The sequence below is a fragment of the Loxodonta africana genome, chromosome Y, assembly GCF_030014295.1.
Source record: "Loxodonta africana isolate mLoxAfr1 chromosome Y, mLoxAfr1.hap2, whole genome shotgun sequence".
Classification (NCBI taxonomy): Eukaryota; Metazoa; Chordata; class Mammalia; order Proboscidea; family Elephantidae; genus Loxodonta; species Loxodonta africana.
In genome coordinates this window covers 10,937,332-10,959,685 of record NC_087370.1, presented here as the reverse complement: position 1 = coordinate 10,959,685, position 22,354 = coordinate 10,937,332, and the positions used below count along the sequence as shown (strand labels likewise).

The 22,354-nt window shown below is 40.6% G+C and overlaps 1 protein-coding gene across 1 annotated transcript in view; it reads right to left on the bottom strand.

The window, feature by feature from the left end:
* The window catches only part of LOC135229081 (cullin-4B-like), a 208,185-nt gene that overhangs the window by 53,969 nt on the left and 131,862 nt on the right, over window positions 1–22,354 (bottom strand). The window contains exons 14-16 of the mRNA XM_064278876.1: window positions 5,452–5,537; window positions 4,641–4,748; window positions 1,737–1,850 (exon numbers count right to left, since the gene is read on the bottom strand). Coding sequence (XP_064134946.1) covers window positions 1,737–1,850; window positions 4,641–4,748; window positions 5,452–5,537 — 308 coding nt within the window. The remainder of the gene's footprint in view (window positions 1–1,736; window positions 1,851–4,640; window positions 4,749–5,451; window positions 5,538–22,354) is intronic.

The following is a 22,354-nucleotide window of genomic DNA, read 5'->3' as shown; positions in this document are numbered from 1 at the left end:
AAACATAGAAAGAAGCATTCTAGACATGTTTATCTACGCATTATCAGTACCTGGCTGCTTCTGTGAAAAAAAAAAAAAAAGCATAATTTTTTTTTTTTTTTTTTTTTACGAAATGCTTAGGAGAGTGTATCATTCTTCTGTAGCTGCTGTAGGAAATTATTACAAACTCGGTGGTTTAAAACAGGAAGTTATTTATTCTCTCACAGTTCTGGAGATTAGCAGTTCAACATCAGTATCACTGGGCTAAATCAAAGCATTAGCAGGTCTGACAGTGATTTTAAGACAGGACAGAGAAAAAAGACATGTCCTGATTTTAGTAACCTTCAAATGTAAGCAGATGTACACATTTTTATCAGCATAATGGGGTAAATGAGTCCCTTTTATAAGTCCATAAGCTTAATACAAAATGTTGAAGACCGACATAGAATAAATGGCTGAATGATAATTTTGCTATTAAAGAATCAGCATAAGGTTGGTTCCTATCAACTGGAGGTCAAGTATATCCCCACTTTCCAACTACTCCATTATCTCTGACACCAGATGCTCTTCCCATGGCACTCTTTGCTGGGTTTGATTATTCGCTGCAATGTTTTACAGAGCGCATGGATTATGCTTATGGTTATATCGTTTACCAGGAGACAGGACACAGCCCAAAGTAACACGATACAGTTAGAGGTAACAGAATACTACTCAGCTTCAGCATCAGGAAGGGGCATGGGGGCCAAGTCTGTAAGCATTCCCAAAGTGGAGGACACATCCCTCCTTTCATTAACCAGGACAGCTCTTAGAACAGACAAGCCCCTGGGTGGAACAGTTCTCAATTGTTCTTGGATTAGACAAGTTCCTGCTAGAATAACTTTCAGAGCAAATAAGCTCCCTCCCAACTGGAACAGCTTTCAGACAACAAACTGCAGGATGAAACAGCTCTTGAGCGGCTATCAGAGCAGACAAGCTCCTCACCGCAATAGCTCTGAGATTTCTCTGCTGCTTCTCACTCTCAAACAGCTCAGCTCTCAAAACTGCACGGTGGGGGGCGCGGGGGAGAGGGCTCCATCATGGGTCTTCCATGCCCCAAAGGTCAGGCTATCACTGGTGGCTCTCACCAACCAGGAAGTGATCAAATCTACATTTCTCAGCACTTTTATAAGACAGTCCACATGCTCCTTTGTCAGTACTGGTCAGGAATCCCTAGCCAGACTGGCACCTAACAAATTTTCTGGAGTAGTCAAATCCTTAGGAAATCCCTAAAGTTGTTCTTCCCCAAAACTAAGGGCAAAGGTAACAAATATTCAGGAGTAATGAATTACTTAGGAAACCCACTAAGCTATTAAAAAAAAAAAAAAAAAAAAAAAGAAGAAAAGCCACATAGGGAGATTCCGTACCTCTGAGTGGGCTTGCTTCTTTCGTAAGAACAGTTAGTAAACAAGAACCTCTATCAACTGGGTGCTTCAAAGCACAGAGGGATCATGTAGTTAGCTGGCACGTAGAAACTGAAATAGGGTCTAAACCTAAAGCCTTAGCCTTTGAATATCAGCAGAGGTGATTAAATATGTTTTAACGATAGGTTTATATGAAAATGATACACGTCAGAGTAAGCAATATTCATATACACACTTCAGTCATTAAACAATTTTCTCAGGTAAGAAAGCAAATATTTAAATGTATTCCTTATCAAGGTAAAGTTGGAAAAGGTGAAACACAAAAGCAAATTGCTAGCATGAACATCACTTGCTCACCTTTTTAAATTCAGCTTTAACAACACAGCGCCCAAGAGTTGGCTGCCACTGAAGTTTCCGACCACTGTGCTTGCTCAAGTAAAAATTCTTGAAAGTTTCCTGAAGCCTTTCCATCTAAAATAAAAAAATGAAATAAAGTATTCCTCAAAACAAATAAAAACCACACTGCCTGCCAGTGCATATCTCTCTCTCTCTCTCTCTCACACACACACACACACAAAATCCTGACCAAGTATAGTTTCCCAAGGCTATTTATATACAATGGAGCACTGTGGCAAAATGACTACAGAAAGCAAATGAAGCAGCTCTGAGAAAAGAAAAAAGATATTGCCAATTCTTCTGGTTCAACATGGTGGGCTCAGCAATTTGAATATGCCCCGTCCTTTAAATCCCACCATGACAACGATATAATTTTAAAATGAAATAAACACACAAGTACACCAAAAATAGAAAAGGAGGCAACAGCAGTTGAACTGCCAAATGATTTTGGTAAAGGTAAAGCAAATGGGACGTGGGGAACTGATTTAGCACAGAAGAGAAGCAAAAGACAAGTAACCATTGCAAGAACCTGAAAATAGGCAACAAGTGGAGGTACGTATCAATACTAGTGTAAATAGGAATAAATGAAGAATTATGTTATACTTTGATGCATGCTTTTTGTTCCATGTGTTTACGTAATGCACATGTGAGATTGTTTACATTAAAACAATAATAAAATATAAGATACAATTATTGATTTCTGCTTGTCCAGAGCAAAAGAGAAGGAAGAAAACCAAAGACTCGATGAAGAAACTAGTCTACAGGATTAATCGTCTACACAAACCATGACCTCATCTATCCTGAGACCAGAAGAATCAGATGGTGACCATTCTAACCAGACTCACAATAGATGGACCCTGATAGAATGGGAGCAAAAAGTGGAAAAGAACCTCAACTTCTTAAAAATTTTCTCCAAATGGCATCTGAGGTCTTAGCATAGTAAGCAGCCATCTAAGATGCAGCAATTGGTCTCAACCCACCTGTAGCAAAAGAGAATGAAGAACACCAAAGACACAAGGTAATTATCAGCCCAAGAGACAGAAAGGGACACATAAACCAGAGACTACATCAGCCTGAGACCAGAAGAACTAGATGGTGCCCAGCTACAACCGATGACTTCTTTGACAGGGAACACAACAGAGAACCCCCGAGGGAGCAGGAGGGCAGTGGGACGCAGACCCCAAAGTCCCATAAAAAGGCCAGGCTTAGTGTTAGGTCAGACTGGGACCAGAAGGGCCTCAGAGGCCCTGGTCCCCAGACCTTCTGTTAGCCCATGGCAGGAACCATTCCCAAAGCCAACTCTCCAGACCGGGATTGGACTGGATTATGGGATGGAAAACAATACTGGTAAAGAACGAGCTTCTTGGATCAAGAAGACACATGAGACTATGTTGGCATCTCCTCTCTGGAGGGGAGATTGAGAGGGCAGAGGGGATCAGAAGCTGGCCGGACGGACACGAGGAGAGAAAATTTGGAGGGAGGGAGTGTGCCGTTTCATTAGGGGGAGAGCAATTAGGAGTATACTGCAAAGTATATATAAATTTTTGTATGAGAGGCTGACTTCGTTTGTAAACCTTCACTTAAAAGCACAGTAAAAATTAGTTAAAAAATTTTTTTTCTCAAAAGAGAAAAAAAGTGACCTATTGAACTGGTTGAGACTGTAGAACTCTCTGAGACTACTGACCTGAGATGCTCTTCAAGCCCTGCACTGAAACTAACGCCACCTTGTAGCTAAGTAACAAATTTGCTCAAAAAATAATGAATATGGCCTGTGAGTACTGTGCTTCTTTAAAAAAATTATCTATAGGAGACTGTCTTAGTCACCTAGTGCTGCTATAACAGAAATACCACCAAAAGAGAAATTTATTGTCTCACAGTCCAATAAGCTAGAAGTCCGAATTCAGGGCACCAGCTCTAGGAGAAGGCTTTCTTTCTCTGTTGGCTCTAGAGGGAGACCCTTGTCATTAGTCATCCCTCGGTCTGGGAGCATCTCAGCGTAGGAACCTCAGGTCCAGAGGATGTGCTCTGCTCCCAGCACTGCCTTCTTGGTGGTATAGGTTCCCACTCTCTGCTTGGTTCCCTTTCCTTTTATCTCTTGTAAGATAAAAGGTGGTATAGGCCACACCTCAGGAAAACTCCCTTTGTATTGGATCAGGTTGGTGACCTGAGCAACAGTGTTACATCCTACCCTAATCCTTTTAACCACAGGCAGGGATTATGACTTATAACATATAGGAAAATCACAAAATGGAGGACAACCATATGTGGCCTAACCAAGTTGACATACATATACATACATATATATTTTTTTTTGGGTGGGGGGGTGGGTGGCTGTCACAATTCAATACATGACAGGGACCTAATGGTGAAAAACTACTTTAAAATAAAGATGAGAATGCAGGGGGCAGGGAAACTAACGCTAGTGGAACAACCAAATACAATGAGAAGAACGTAACCAATGTCAATGAACAACTTGTGCAGAAACTGCTAAGTGGAACCTAAACTGCTGTATAAACCTTCATTGAAAAACAATAAAATGTTATTTAAAAGATAAAAAGAAGAAATAACACAAAAAGAATCAGAACTTAAAATAATAATAACAATAAAAATCAACATCCCAAAACTCAAGTGGCAGGCTAGCAGAGTAAAATCCAGCTTTCACTAAAATAAACTCTTCAAATTCTAAACCATGTGATATAGTGTCCTTAACTGTGAAACTAAATAACTTCATTTCAAAATTGCGAATATCAAGGTGACATATACAGTAACCAAATACATGGTATAAAGATCTAGTAAACATTAAAAAGTGACATTATAGCCAAGCTGCTACCTCTGTGGTATAGTCTTATACAGTCACTTTCTTACCTCTAGGGGTAACTGGACCTCCTTAGGGATACAGGCTGGCCAAAAACTGGTAGTCAGAACATTTACAGTTAGCTCAATGTTTCCAGGTGTATTCTGGGTTTGCATATACTGCCAAAGGGCAAGCAAATATTGAAATGAAACAATCAAAATGCAAATATGTCTTACAGAGCTATAACTTTATAGTACAAATTCATTTTTAAAAATTCCAATTCTCAAAGAAAAATTACTAATTGAAAATGCATCTTGCCTTGCAAAATAAAATTTATATATATACATATGTATTTTTTTAAGTGAATCTTATACTAAAAGGGACCTGAGGCAACTTATGCGGCTGATACACCCAAAATATGTTCGTGTGTGCGTGTGCATGCACGCGCATGTGTAGTAAAGCAACTGAAATACAAATAATGATAAGTTGAAACACATGCCCAGAATTACATCACATTGTTCTTTAAACTCGAAATAGGGTTATATATGTAGCTTTATACTTCCAAAAAACATCAAAAAGAAAACAAAATTTAATCATGATTTAGTGTAACTTCAGAATCAAACTGGAGCCCTGGTGGCACAGCGGTTAACAGCTTGGCTGCTGACTAGCAGGTCACCAGTTCAAATGCACCAGCCACTCCTTGGAAACCCTATGGTGCAGTTCTACTTTGTCCTATTCATAGGGTTGTTGAATCGAAATCGACTCAATGGCATTGGGTTTTTGGGTTTTAGAACAAAACCTCATTACAAACTCCTTGGAAAATAAAACCATTTAAAAACTTTAATCATATTTAAAAGCAACATTCTTTAAACTTAGCATTACCTTTTTTAACTGAATCATGATGTCCTTGGAAAGTTCCATGTCTTTAAACATTCCCTGAAGTTTATTAGTAAAAGCAGTTCCACATTCTGTAAAACATTTACAACAACCAGTATACTAAGAGATGTAAATCTGAGGGTCTGTGTACTGAAATAACATTATGAAGTTTGGCAAAAACCATAATAAGCAACTTTTCTATAACTCTGGGAGATAGTAAAAGCTTCACAGCAAGTGAACTCTTAACCAGGAGAAAGATAATGTGCACACAGCTGGAGATATTTATGATGTTTTAGTTTATCCTAGTCGGTTCTTTGAAAAGATCAATTAAATTAAAAAATAAAAGCCATACCTAAGATGACAAAGAAGAAAATAAAATCAGAAATTAAAGTGGGAGCTTAGTATTGAACCTACAGATATAAAAAAGATCACAACAGAACAAGAAAAATTACATGCCTACAAATCAGATTACATGAAATGGGCATATTCTTATAAACATATAAATATATAAACTGACTTAACAGCAATAGGAAATACTAGTATATTCATAAAAAGCTAAGATACCAAATTGTAACAAAAAAACTCTGAACAAAGAAAAGTCCAGAACCAGCTGGCTTCACTGGGGAGTTCTACCGAGGATTTAACGGAAAACTGCCACCAATCCTTCTCAAACTCTTTTAATATTAAGAGAGAGGAGATCACTTCCTAACTCCTTCTATAAGGTGAACATTATCCTGATACCAAAGCCAGACAAGGACTACAGCAGAATAAAATGACTGATCAATGTCATCCATGAATAGAGATGTAAAAATCCTCAAAAAAATGTTAGAAAAACATACCAACATATTAAAATATGATCTCAATTGATATAGAAAAGGCATTTGACAAAATCTAAGACCTTTCACGGTAAAATACAAATTAAGAATACAAGTGAAATTCCATAACATGATAAATACTTAAAGGATAAATATCAAGATCTTTCCCCTAATGATCAGGAAAAAGACCAGGATTTGTGTGCTCACCGATGCTATTGACCATTACAATAAAAATTCTACCCAGAGAAACAAAGCAAGAAAAACAGTAAGAGTACCCAAATCAAGAAAGTAAAACTACAAGGAGATGACATGATCCAGTAAAACGGAAATCCCAATGTATCCACAAGAAAGCTACTACAGCTAATAAATTAATTCCTCAACGTCACAGGATACCAGATCAACACCCTAGAATCAGTTGTGTTTCTATATACTAGCTATACTACTATTATACATTGCTGCCAAGTCGATTCTGATTTATAATGATCCCATGTGGTATACGGCAGAACTGGGTACCATAAGGTTTTCTTGGATACAATTTTTATGCAAGTAGACCAGCAGGCCTTTCTTCCATGGTGCTGCTAGTGGGTACTAACTGCCAACGGTTCAGTTAGGAGTTCAGTGTATGCTATCTGCACAACCCAGAAACCTGTACAACAGCCACAAACAACCTGAAAAGAATATAAGAGGAACCTGGGAAGATGGTGCTGTGAGAAGGTCAAGTTCCTGACCCTCCCCATACCCACACCAAGAAACTCAACGAGAAAGCACTGCTTGGTCACGTGGGGCTCTGAATTGGAGGAAGAAAATAGTAGCAAACAGCTTCAGATAAAACAGATTAACAATGACTCCCATACAGTACGAGAAGCATGTTTTCCACTGTCTCCACTCTTCCCTGTCCTGGCCTAGTGGGCAGATGTCCCAGTAAACCTATGGCTTGTCTAGCACAAAGAAGGGCCCCAAGATAATTGGGCCCTTACAGAGCAAAGAAGGAAGTAGGAAGCAACCGCTTCAAGGCAGTTCATTCAGTATGGGCTTTCCAACCAGTGTGGGATCCAGTAAAGTGCCAGAAACTTGTTCCAGAGGAGGGTACAGAAAGAATATTTAAGAAATAATGGCAGAAGAAAAAAAGAGATCTCATGAAGGACTTGACCCTAAAAATCCAAGAAGCTCAATGAACTCCAAGTAAGATAAACCAAAAGAATACCACACTGAGACACATTATAATCAAGCCCTCTGAAAAGGAAGATAACTAGAGAATCCCAGAAGAAGAGAAAATACATTGATCACAGTCAAAAGATTGCCAAACAGATGAAGTGCCAGCTTCTCCTTAGAAGCCTTGCAGGATGGTACACTTAAAGTGCTGAAAGAGGAGGCACAGCCAATATGGCAGAGTAGTGAGACGCTTCCTGTGGTCCCTCTTACAACAAAGACCTGAAAAAACAAGTGAATTTGATTATATATGAAAAGCTAGGACTCCTGAGCATCAAAGGCAAAGTTAAGGAACTGGACTGAGTGACAGGCGGAGGGAGTGATGGCTCATAAGCAGTGAGGAGTTGCCAGACCTGACCCCTGCAGACCGACTCTGCTGATGCAAGCTCCATTAAACAAGCAATGGCGTTCAGCGTGTATTTTTTACATCAGGAAAGAAAGAGCAGCAGAGAGTCTGCTCAACACCTCAGAAAAAGTGAGATGCGGCCCTCAATTGGCAAATAGGTAAGTACGTGCATTTAACTTACCTCGCAGATCCCAAAATACCCCTTCAGGAAAAACCTCTCTCCCACTTACCTCCTCCCTTCCCGCTTTGCACTGGTTCCCAGAGGGCTGCATCCCTTGGGCCGGAAGAAGAACCCTGTACTCACCCTGAGCCACTCTCCCAACCTTGGACAGCAAACAAATCAATGAATAGGGGAAAAAATACTCTGCCGGCTCCCTTAAGCCAGGAACTTAGGGCAGACACAGCTCCTTTACCTAGCCACAGACATAAGGGGTTCAAGGGGTCTGAATACCTTTCACACCTGCATAGACCTGTGTGGGCCCATTTCAACAGCGTAGGCCCTCCTTAGCACAGTACAACAGGGTACATACCTGAAGTCTAACTTCAACTGTTTCAACTGCATAGTGGAGAGGCAGGTTCCTGACATTTGACACCACCCTGCCTGCTAGGCAGCGTCCTCACCTACCCATATCAGGGGCCTGAGGACTGGTGGCTGCACCCATGTCACAAGGCTACCCGTGACAGGGGTCCAAGAACAAGTGATGCTTGCCAGTCCTTACAGCCAACAGCACTGGATGCCCACAGTTTGGATGCAAAAACCACCCACCTAGGTACTCTGGGGTGCAGGGACACACTTTCCTCACAGACACTCAGTGGTGGTTGTCACCTCCCGGCCTTGCTCAGCGCATGACCCCTACTGCACGCAGACACCTGTGCCTCCACTAATCACCCCTGCTTGTCTAGGAATGTAGCTGACAGCCTGCACCACACACTTGGTGACCGACTACCTGGACACCTGAGCTGAATCCATACAGGAAAAGTGAATGGACTCCTGGGCTCAAGTGCCTAGTAACAGCTCAAGCCACCTGGCAACAGGACGTTAGAGCCTCAAAGATACCTATAATCAAACTAGCTCACTCGAGCAGCCTACTTGATATTATGAAAACAAAACAAAACAAGAAACTAGGACACAGGAAGCAAACATAAAATAAATAAATATGATAACTTATTGATGACTCAGAGGCAACAGTCAGTATCAAATCATATAAAGAGGCAGATCATGATGGCTTCAGCAAGCTCCCAAAACAAAGAATCAAGAAATCCTGCAGATGAACAGAAATTCCTGGAATTAACGGAGATAGAATACAAAAGATTAATATACAGAAATTTTCAGGCAATCACGAAGGAGATCAGGCAAAATGCAGAACAAGCCAGGCAGAATACAGACAAAGCACTAGAGGAACTTAAGCAGCTTAGACCAGAGCACAATGACAAATTTAACAGGTGGCAAGAATCCATAGAGAGATGGAAACAGAAATTCAGAAGATTAACAACAAAATTTCAGAATCAAACAATTCAACAGGAAGTGGCGAGATCAGATTGAGGCAACAGAAGTCAGAATCAGTAAGACTGAAAATAAACATCTCGGCACCAACATATTTGAGGAAAAATCACATAAAAGAATTCAAAAAAAGAAGAAACCCTAAGAATTACATGGACTGCATCAAGAAGAATAATCTACGAGTTGTTGGGGTGCTTGAAGAAGGGAGGAATAACAGAAAATAGAGCAAATTGTTGAAGGTTTGTTGGCAGAAAACTTCCCTGATATTCCCAAAGATGAGAAGATACATATCCAAGATGCTCATTGCACGCCACTCATGGTAGATCCCAAAAGCAAGCTACCAAGACATAGGCCAAAACCAATGACAAAGAATTTTAAGAGCGGTTAGGAATAAATGAAAAGTCACCTACAAAGGGGAGTCGTTAACACTAAGCTTATACTCCTCAGCAGAAACCACGCAGGCAAAAAGACAATGGGGTGACATTTATAAAGCCTTGAAGGAAAAAAAATTGCAACCAAGAATTATATATCTGGCAAAACTGTCTCTCAAATATGATGGTGAAATAAGGACACTTCCAGACAAACAGGAGCTTATGGAATGTGCCAGAACCATACTAAAAAGAGAGTCCTCTCTGGTTAGAAACTCAGTAACATCGGATAAAAACGCAAAACTAGGACACAGGACAGGGCAGCCAGATATCAATCCAGATAGGGCAATCACAAAAACAAATCAAAGCTAAAACGCTCAAAACAGGGAAAAGAGACGTCATTATGTAAAACCTGACAACATTAAAATGGAAGTTAAGGTGATGTAAAGAAATGAAAGATTGGTCTGAACTTAGAAAAACAGGGGTAAATATTAAGATAACCACAAAGGAAACCAACAAACCTACAAATCAAAATAAAAAACAAGAAAAACATAAAGAATCAGCAACAACAAAAAAAAAGAGGAAAAGAAAATATACAAAGAAAAACGACTCAGCACAGAAAATTTAGTGGAACAAAGAAACCGTCAACAACACACACACACACACAAAAGACATCAAAGTGACGGCACTGAACTCATACCTATCAATAATTACGCTGAATGTAAACTGATTAAATGCACCAATAAAGAGACAGAGAGTGGAAGAATGGATTAAAAAAACAGGATCCATCTATTTGCTGCCTACAAGAGACATGCCCTAGACTTAAGAGACAAAAACAAACTAGAACTCAAAGGATGGAAAAAGATGTATCAAGGAAACAACATTCAAAAATAAAGGATAAGGAAGGTGACCATATAATGATTAAAGGGACAATATACCAAAAAGATATAACCACATTAAATATTTATACACCCAATGACAGGGCTGCAAGGTACATAACATAAAACAAATTCTATCAGCATTGAAAAGTGAGAAAGACAGCTCCACAGTAATAGTAGGAGACTTCAACACGCAACTTTTGATGAAGGACAGAACATTCAGAAAGCTCACTAAACACATGGAAAATCTAAATGCCACAATCAAACAACCTGACCTCACAGACATATACAGAACATTCCACCCAACAACAGCCACGTATACTTTCTTCTCCAGTGCACATGGAACACACTCCAGAATAGACCACATATTAGGCCATAAAGGACGCCTTAACAGAATCCAAAACTCTGAAACATTACAAAGCATCTTTTCTGACCATTAAGCTGTGAAAGTAGAGATCAGTAGCAGAAAAAGCAAGGGAAAAAAATCAAACACGTGGAGACTGAACAACACCCTACTAAAAAACTTCTGGGTTATAGAATAAATTAAGGACAGAATAAAGAAACTCATAGAATCAAATAAGAATGAAAACACATCCTACCATAACCTTTGGGACATACCAAAAGCAGAGCTCAGAGGTCAACTTACAGCAATAAATTCACACATCCAAAAAAAGAAGGGCCAAAATCAAAGAATTAACCCTACAACTCAAAGAAGTGGAAAGAAAACAGCAAAAGAAGCCCTCAGGGACCAGGAGAAAGCAAATAATAAAAATTAAAGCAGAATTAAATGAAATAGAAAATACAAAAACAACCGAAAGAGCTAACAAGCCCAAAAGTTGGTTCTTTGAAAAGATCAATAAAACACTGCCTAGACTTACAAAAGAAAAACAGGAGAGGAAGCAAATAACCCCAATAAGAAATGAGATGGGTGATATCACAACAGACCCAACTGAAATTAAAAGAACCAGAATACTATGAAAAACTGTACTGTTAATTTGAAAACCTACAGGCAATGGCCAAATTTCTAAAAACACACCACGTACCTAAACTAACACAAATAGAAGTAGAACATCTAAATAAACCTGAAACAAAAGAAGAAATTGAGAAGGTAATTAAAAAACTCCCACCCAAAACAGTCTTAGCTCTGATGGCTCCACTGGAGAACTCTACCAAACTTACAGAGAAGAGTTAACACCACTCCTAGTACTAAGGGTATTTCAGACCACAGAAGAGAGTGGAATACTCCCAAACTCATTCTATAAAGCCAGCGTTTCCTTGATACCAAAACCAGATAAACATACCACAAAAAAAAAAAAATTACAGACCAATATCCCTCATGAATATTGGCATAAAAATCCTCAACAAAATTCTAGCCAACAGAATTCAGCAACATATTAAAAAAATTAATTCACCATGACCAAATGCGAGTCATATCAGGTATGCAGGGATGGCTCAACATTAGAAAAACAATCAATGTCATCCAACAGATAAGTGAAACAAAAGACAAGAACCACATGATCTTACCAGTTGATGCAGAAAAAGCATGGGACAACGCCTAGCACCCATTCATGATAAAAACTCTCAGCACAATAGGAATAGAAGGGAAATCCCTTAGCACAATAAAGGGCATTTATACAAAGCCAACAACCAACATCATCCTAAATGGAGAGAGTCAGAAAGCATTTCCCTTGAGAATGGGGACCAGACAAGGATGCCCTTTATCACCACTCTTATTCAACACTGTCCTGGAGGTCCAAGCCAGAGGAGTTAGGCTAGATAAAGAAATAAAGGGCATCCATATTGGTTAGAAAGAAGTAAAAGTATCCCTATTTGCAAGTGATATGATCTTATACACAGAAAACCCTAAAGAATCCACAAGAAAACTATTGAATCAAATAGAAGATAAAGTTCTGAAAGAGAAGAACTATCAAAAAATACTATATTTGGCAAACCCGTCCTTCAAGGATGAGGGTTAAATTAAGACATTCCCAAACGAACAAAAGATAAGAGTCCACAATCAGCAGACCTGCTTTGCAAGAATTCCGAAGTAGTCCCTCAGACAGGAACAAAGAGGGGCACTAGACAATAAAGCTTTCCACACACTAAAAATAAAAAATCTTCACTAAAGCTAACCGTAGAGAAAAATGTAAGGGAAAGTTTTAAGATATTTCTGTTTGGTAATTCTAGTGTTCATATCCTTCATGCTTTACGTTGATGAATGCACAAAAAGTAACTACAGATGTACGGTATCATTACTGATTGAATTGTGTCTCTCCCCTTTCCCCCCCAAAATATGTGGTAGAATCCTAACCCCTGAACTTCTAGGTGTAATCTCATTTGGAAACAGGGTTTTCTTTGTTATGCTAATGAGGTCATACCAGTGAAGGGTGTGTCTTAAGCCAATCACCTGTCTTATTTTTTTTATATACTGTGCTTTAAGTGAAAGTTTACAAACCAAGTCAGTCTCTCATACAAGAACTTATACACACCTTGCTATGTACTCCTAGCTGCTCTCCCCCTATTGAGACACTACTACACTCTTCCTCTCCACCCAGCATTCCCCGTGTCCATTCAGCCAGCACCCGTCCCCCCTGCCTTTCTCATGTCTTCTCCAGAGACATAGTCTCATGTGTCTACTTGAGTCAATCACTTTTGAAATACAAAAACAGCAGATTAGGTGCAGAAGGAAGCAAGCACAGATGAGGGCAATACAGATACCATGCCATACAAAGGCTGTCAAGGACCAAGGAAAGTAGCTAAAAAGAGGCAAGAACCTTTCCCCAGAGCCATCAGAGAAAGAAAGCCTTCTCCTAGACCCAGTGTTCCGAGTTTAAACTTCCAGCCTCATAAATTGTGAGAAAAGAAATTTCTCTGCGTTAAGACCACCCGTTTGTGGTTATCTCTATTATAATATCAGTAACAAACTAAGACAGGCACTAAGCATGTTACTGCATAAAGATGTAACTGGAGGCAGGGCCAAGATGGCTGACTAGGTAGACGCTATCTCGGATCCCTCTTGCAACAAAGACTCAGAAAAACAAGTGAATCGATCACATACATGACAATCTATGAACACTGACCAACAAACACAGATTTAAAGAGTTGACCTGAGTGACAGAGACTGAGAACAAACAACCACGGGGAAGCAGCGACTGTTTTCAGAGCCTGGAGCCACCGTCCACGTCAGGAGACCTTGGCGCCGGGCTTTGGACTGGGCTCAGGGGAGCTGAGCACGGCATCCTGAGACGGCGCAAAAATGAGGCACAGCCCTAGCCCCCAGAACTGACCTCAGGGGAAGCCCAGCCAGTGCACGCAGGCAGCGCAGTGACACGGCTGACAGGAGGAGAGGTCACCGGGAGGCAGCGACTGGTTTTGGAGCCAGGAGTGCAGCGTCCCAGCCGGGGAAACGTGGCACTGGGCTTTGGACTGGGAGCGGAGGAACTGAGCACGGCTTCTGAGACAGCACAAACATGGAAGCAGCCTGACCGTCGGGGGCAATCTCTACCCAGCCAGCGCACACAGTCGACGTGCCCCTCAGGAATCTCAGATAAAACAGTCATCCCAAGCAAGATAAGTAACTTTGTCTATATTCCGGGGTGCTACTCTCTCCTATTTATCTGAACCCTCCCCTCCCCTTCCCAGGCAGCTTCATGAACATTGGAATTTCCTGAGCTAGAGAGTAAACTGCTCTGCGGTTTTTCTTTTTTTTTTTGGTCTTTTCCTAATCCATTCTCCTGGCCTGAGAGAAGCAACTACAAAAAACCCAGGAACCAAAAATCCTTCCCTAATTGGATTAAAAACACAGAACCAGCTCCAGCCCAGCATATGTGATCCACAGTCTTGGGCTTTCATCCCTTCAGGGAACAAGGTGGCTGTTATAATGCAAAGGCAATTCTGATACTGATCTGACTGTAATTGTTTTAGCAGATTACTGGAAAGACAAGTTTCCCAGGTCTGACATCTCTGCGTATTCAACAGAGCCCTCACTGACCTATAACAGGGAACTGAGGGCTGAAGCTCCCCCCAGACCACCTAGCCTCCCGCCTTAGGGGTCTAAGGAGGGTGAAACCTACCAATCTGTAGAGGTACTTGCATTGGGGTCCTAAGGTACAGCTGCAGAGCCCACCCACCAAGGTGCTTTAGGAATAGAGACACACCTACCTCACTGACACTTGGGGGAAGCCTGTCAGCATCCTGCCCCCCTGGAGTGTGAACCCCTGCTGCTACTAGAATCTGGTGCTCACAACTATCACCACTACTACTCTAAGTGGACAGGTGACAGTCTGCACCACACACTTGATGACCCAAAATCAGATTCTACTCAAGAATAGTGAATGGATTCAGGCTTATATATCTGGTAACAGCCCAAACCACCTGGTAACAGGACATAAGTGAGTCAAGGACTACAACAATCAAGACAGCGCAATCTAGTAGCCCATCTACGTATACTGAAAGAAAACAAAACAAGATAAGACTCAGTGAGCAAATACAAAATAAATCACTACAATATCTCAGCGATGGCTCAGAGACAGCAGTCGATATCAAACCACATAAAGAAGCTGACCGTGACTCCTTCTACAACCCCCCAAACTAAAGAATCAAAATCTTTCCCAAATGAAGATACAATCCTGGAATTGCCAGATAGAGAATATAAAAAACTAATTTACAGAATACTTCAAGACATCAGGGATGACCTCAGAGATGAAATAAGGCAAGCTACAGAAAAAGCCAAGGAACACACTGATTAAGCAGTTGAAGAACTCAAAAAGATTATTCAAGAACATAGTGGAAAAATTAATAAGCTGCAACAATCCATAGAGAGACAGCATTCAGAAATCCAAAAGATTAACAATAAAATTACACAATTAGACAACGCAACAGTAAGTCAGAGGAGCAGACTGGAGCAATTAGAATGCAGAGTGGGAGATCTGGAGAACCAGGGAATTGACACCAACATAGCTGAAAAATAATTTGATAAAAGAATTAAAGAAAATGAAGAAACCTTAAGAATCATGTGGGACTCTATCAAGAAGAACAAGTTGTGTGTGACTGGAGTCCCAGAACAGGGAGGGATAACAGAAAACACAGAGAGAATAGTTGAAGATCTGTTGTCAGAAGACTTTCCTGACATCATGAAAGACGAAAGGATATCTATCCAAGATGCTCATTGAACCCCATTTAAGATTGATCCAAAAAGAAAATCACCGAGACATATTATCATCAAAATTGCCCAAGTCAAAGATAAAGAGAAAATTTTAAAAGCAGCCAGGGACAAAAGAAAGGTCTCCTACAATGGAGAATCAATAAGAATAAGTTCAGACTACTCAGCAGAAACCATGCAGGCAAGAAGGCAATGGGATGACATATACAGAGTACTGAAGGAGAAAAACTGTCATCCTTGGCTGACAGTTTTTCTGCCTATCAACATGCTGTCTACGAGAGGTGCCTCTTAGAAACAAAGGAATCAATTCATTGAAAATCAAAAGATGGCAACAACTACGTCAAGCAAACGGCTATCAAAAAAGAGCAGAAGTGACAAGAGTCATTCCAGAGAGCAATAAACTTTAAAACAAAGTCTGCCACACGAGACAAAGTAGGGCATTACAGAAAGATGAAAGGGACGATCCACCGTGAAGACATAACCGTAACAAACATTTACGCACCCAACGAAGGACAGCATTCCAATAAACGTGAAACTCAGCTCTAAAGAGAGAAACTGACAGTTCCACAAGAACAGTAGGAGACTTCAACACACCACTCTTGGTGAAGCACAGAACATCTAGAAAGAAATTCAGCAAAGATATACAACAGCTCAAGGGCACAATCAGCCAGCTTGACATATATGCCTTGAACTCACAGACGTATACGGAACACTCCAGCGAGCGGCAGCAAAATACACTTTCTTCTTCAATCCCATCGGGAATATTCTACACATCAGACCATGCCTTGCTCTTAAACACCAAGCAGCTCAACACCAAGCAGCCAAAGCCAAAGGAAGAAATGATGAAGCAAAAGAACTGAAGACGTGATTTCAAAAAGTGCATCTCGAGAAGACAAAGTATTCTAATGCCATGCACAGAGCTGGAGATAGAAAACCAAAAGGGAAGAACACGCTTGCCATTTCTCCAGCTGAAAGAACTGAAGAAAAAAATCAAACCTTTACTTTCACCAGTCAAGGGTTCTATTGGAAAAATACTAAATGATGCAGGAAGAACCAAAACATGGACGCAATACACAGAGGCATTCTATACCAAAAAGAACTGGTTGACAATGGACCATTTCATGAGGTAGGTAGCACATTATCAGGAACGCATGGTAATGAAGGAGGTAATCCAAACCGCACTGAAGGCACTGGCAGAAACAGGAATTATAGCAGTGATGGAATTCCAGCTGAGATGTTTCAACAAACAGATGCAGTGCTGAAAGTGCTCGCTTTTCTACACCAAGAATATTGGAAGAGAACTACTTGGCCAGCCAACTGAAAGAGGTCCATATTTATGGCTATTCCCAAGAAAGGTGATCCAACCGAACGTGGAAATTATCGAACAACACCAATAACACATGTAAAATTTTGCTGGAGATCATTCAAAAGTGGCGGCAGCAGTATATTGACACGGAACTGCCAGAAATTCAGGCCAGACTCAGAAGAGGATGGCCAATCAGCGCTATCCATGGTGATGTCAGATGGATGCCGGCTGAAAGCACCAAATACCTGAAAGATGCTTCCCCGTGTTTTACTGAGTATTCTAAGGCATTCAGGTCTTTGGGTCATAACAAATTATGAATGACATTGTGAAGAATGGGAATTCCAGAACACTTAATTGTGCTCAAGAGGAAACTGTACACAGATCAATCAGCACTTTGGACAGAACAAGGGAATGCTGAGTGCTTTCAATTCAGGAAAGCTGTGTGTCAGGGTTGTACCCTTTCCCCGCACCTATTCGAATGTGAATGCTGAGCAAATGATCCAAGAAGCTGGACTATATGGAGAAGAACGGGGCACTAGGATTGCAGGAAGACTCATTAACCACCTGCGCTATGGAGACGACACAACCTTGCTTGCCTAAAGCAAAGAGGACTTGAAGCACTTACTGATGCAGATCAAAGAACACAATCTTCAGTATTGATTACACCTCAACATAAAGAAAAGAAAAATCTTCACAACTGGAGCATTAGGCAAAATTCCGATAAATGGAGAAAGGATTGAAGTTTTGAAGGATTTCTTTTTACTTGGGTCTGAACTCAGCAGCCATGGAAGCAGTGGTCAAGAAATCCAAAGATGAACTGCTTTGGGCAAATCTCCTGTAAAGGACCTCTTTAAGGCGTTGAAAAGCAAAGACACCACCTTGAAGACGAAGGCATGCCTGACCCAAGGAATTGTATTTCAATGACATCATATGCATGTGAAAGGTGCACAAGGAATAAGGAAGACTGAAGAACTGACGCCTTTGAAGTGCGGCGTTGGTGAAGAATATTGCATGTAGCATGGACCGCCAAAAGAATGCATAAATCTGTCTTGGAAGAGGTAAAACCGGAATGCTTCTTCGAAACAAGGTTGGTGAGACTACATCTGACATACTTTGGACGCGTTGGCAGGGGAGATCAGTACCTGGAGAAGGAAGTCATGCTTGGTACAGTACAGGGTTGGCCAAATAGAGGAAGGCCCTCCACAATGAGGACTGACACAGTGGCTGAAAGCACGGGCTCAAGGAAAAGAAGGATTTTAAGCATGGCGCAGGACAGTGAATTCTTTACTTTGTGGTACCTCGGGTACCTATGAATTGGAAATAACTTGATGGCCCTTAACAACAACAAAAGCTGCAATAAAAAGACAAGTAATCCGATTTAAAACAGGGCAAAAGCAATGAACAAGGCTGGCATCAATCCAAAAAACACAATAAATGTTGGAGGGGCTGTGGAGAGATTGGAACTCTTATACACTGCTGGTGGGAATGTAAAACGGTACAACCACTTTGGAAATCTATTTGGTGTTTTCTTAAAAAGTTAGAAATAGAGCTACCATACAACCCAGAAATCCCACTCCTCGGAATATACCCTAGAGAAATAAGAGCCTTCACACAAACAGATATATGCACACCCATGTTTACTGCAGCACTGTTTACAACAGCAAAAAGCTGGAAGCAACCAAGGTGTCCATCAACAGATGAGTGGCTAAATAAATTGTGGTATATTCACACAATGGAATACTATGAATCGATAAAGAACAGTGACGAATCTGTGAAACATTTCATCACATGGAGGAACCTGGAAGGCATTATGCTGAGCGAAATTAGTTAGAGGCAAAGGGACAAATACTATATAAGACCACTATTAGAAGATCTTGAGAAATAGTATAAACTGAGAAGAACACGTACTTTTGTGGTTAGGAGAAGGGGGAGGGAGGGAGGGTGGGAGAGGTTTATTTACTGATTAGTTAGTAGATAAGAACTACTTTAGGTGAAGGGAAGGACAATACTCAATACACGGAAGGTCAGCTCAACTGGACTGCACCAAAAGCAAAGAAGTTTCTGGGATAAACTGAATGCTTCAAAGGTCAGCGGAGCAAGGGCTGGGGTTTGGGGACTATGGCTTAAGGGGACTTCTAAGTCACTTGGCAAAATAATTTTATTATGAAAACATTCTGCATCCCACTTTGAAATGTGGCATCTGGGGACCTAAATGCTAAAAAGCGGCCATCTAAGATGCATCAACTGGTCTCAACCCAGCTGGATCAAAGGAGAATGAAGAACACCAAGGGCACACGATAACTATGAGCCCAAGAGACAGAAAGGGCCACATGAACCAGAGACTTACATCATCCTGAGACCAGAAGAACTAGATGGTGCCCAGCCACAACCAATGACTGCCCTGACAGGGAGCACAACAGAGAAACCCTGAGGGAGCAGGAGATCAGTAGGATGTAGACCCCAAATCCTCATAAAAAGACCAGACTTAATGGTCTGACTGAGACTAGAGGAATCTGGTGGTCATGGTCCGCAACCTTCTGTTGGCCCAGGACAGGAACCATTCCCGAAGACAACTCATCAGACATGGAAGGGTCTGGACAATGGGTAGGAGAGAGATGATGATGAAGAGTGAGCTACCTGTATCAGCTGGACACTTGAGACTGTGTTGGCATCTCCTGTCTGGAGGGGAGATAGGAGGGTAGTGAGGGTTAGAAACTGGCAAAATTGTCAGAAAAGTAGAGACTGGAAGGGCTGACTCATTAGGGGGAGAGTAAGTGGGAGTATGGAGTAAGGTGTATATAAGCTTATATGTGACAGACTGACTTGATTTGTAAACGTTCACTTAAAGCTCAATAAAAATTATTATTAAAAAAAGATGTAATTGAATATAACAACAACATAAGTGGTGGTGGAGGAGAGGAATGCTATTGGCATGGAGTGTTTATATGTTACTGAAGTTAAAGTGATAACATCTTATTCCTGGAGCTTAAATGGTTTGGATGTTAAATTTAATACTCAAGTAACCACAAGAAAAAATCTAAAAATATACAGAAAAGAAAAAGCTGGAATTCAAAATGGTCTACTACAAAAAATAAATCAATAAAACACAAATCTTGGCAGTATAAGAGAAAATAAAGAACAGAGACAGTATAAGGACAAAAACTTTTAAATGACACAAATCCTTCCTGATCAGTAATTACAATGAGTTTCCCAATTTACCAGGCAAAATGGAAGGAGTGGAAGAATGTAAAAATAATAATCTAATTATATCTGTCTAAAACAGACACATCTCAGGACCATGGGCACAAATAGGTCAAAAGTAAAAGAATTAAAAAAAAAAATTGTGCAAACAATAACCAAGAGAAAACTGGGGAGGCAATTTTTACATCAGACAAAACAGTCAAAATCTGTTTTAAGAGACAAAAAAAGCCATTATATACGGATAATTAATCAAGAAATAATAACAACTGTAATTATACATACACCTAAGAATAAAACCAAGGAACGATGGTGGTGCAGCAGTTAAGTGCTTGGCTGCAAACAGAAAAATGGGTGGTTCAAACCCACGAGCCATTCCATGGAAGAAATGTGACAGTCTGCATCCATGAACATGACAGCTAGTAAAACCCAATGGAGTTGACTCAAAGGCAGCAGGTTTGGTCCGGGTTTGACACAAAGCCTAAAGAATATAAAGCAAATGCTGATAGAACTGAAAGGAGAAATAGAAAACTCTAAAATAACACTTGGAGATTACAAAAAGTCACATACAATAATAGACAGGACATCTACAAATAAGATCACTCAGAAAAAGGAGTAAAACCAACTAACATAAATTAACATACATATGTACAACAATGATGAAGGTAAAAGACTACTGGTGTCTACAGAATGAATTACACCTGGATGTGAAGAGAACTAAAACTCTCACAACTGAGCCTATAAAGAAGATAAGGGGGAAATGGTGAAGAAACTGAAGCTGGAAAGGATTTTTCCTACTTGGACCAAAACTCAATGTCCAAGGAAGCTGCAGTGAAGAAATCAAACAACAAAACAACGCAGCAAAAGACCACGTTAAAATCTTAAAAAGCAAACATCTTACTTTGATAAGGTGCACTTGACCCAGGACATGGTATTTTCAATCATCTCATATGCATGCAAAAGCTAAACAATGAAAAACGCAGACTGAAGAAGAGAGGATCCATTTAAATTATTGTGTTGGTGAAGAATACTGAATATGCATGCCATGGACTACCAGAAAAACAAACAAGTACAGCCAGATGTGAGGACGGTGAGGCTTCATCTCACTTACTCTGGACATGTCATCAGGAGGGACCAATTGCTTAAGAAGGACATAATGCTTGGTAAAGTAGACAGTAGGCAAAAAAGAAGACGACCCTCAGCAAATGAATTCACATGGTGGCTGCAACAATGGGCTCTAATATACCTACTGCTGGGAGGATGGCACAGTTCTGAGCAACATTTCATTCTGTTACACATATGGTCACTATGAATCAGAGCCAACTCAATGGCACCTAACAACAACTCAACGAGATCATAAAATACATTCTTCTCTAGTGAACATAGATGATGTTCCACAAATGACATGTTAAGTCAGAAATCCAGTATCAACGAATTAGTAACAGAAAGAAACTGGAGAACAGACAAAAACACGTGGGAATTAAACAACATGCTATTCAATAACCTACGGGACAAGAATGAAATTGTAAGATAAATCTGAGAACTCTTAAGAGTCAAATAAAAATTGATGCCAACATACCAAAATGTATGGTGTCATGGACTGAATTATGTCCCCCAAAAAATATGTGTATCAACTTGGTTAGGCCATGATTCCGAGTATTGCGTGGTTGTCCTCCATTCTGTGATTATAATTTTAGGTTGGCAGGATTAGGGCAGGATTGTAATACCACCCTTACTCAGGTCACACCCTCTGGGGTGTGGCCTGCAGAGATAAAACGAAAGGGAAGCTAGCAGAGAGTGGGGGCCTCATACCACCAAGAAAGCGACACCAGGAACAGAGCACATCCTCTGGATATGGGGTTCCTGTGCCTGAGAAGCTTCTTAACCAGGGGAAGATTGAGGACAAGGACCTTCCTCCAGAGCCCACAGAGAGAGAAAGGCCTTCCTCTGAAGCCGATGCCCTGAATTTGGACTTGTAACCTAGACTGTGAGAAAATAAATTTCTCTTTGTTAACGCCATCCACTTGTGGTATTTCTGTTACGGGAGCACTAGATGACTAAGACATATGGGATGCAGGGAAACCAGTAGTCAAAGTGAAATGTATAGCTGTAAAAGACTACATTAGA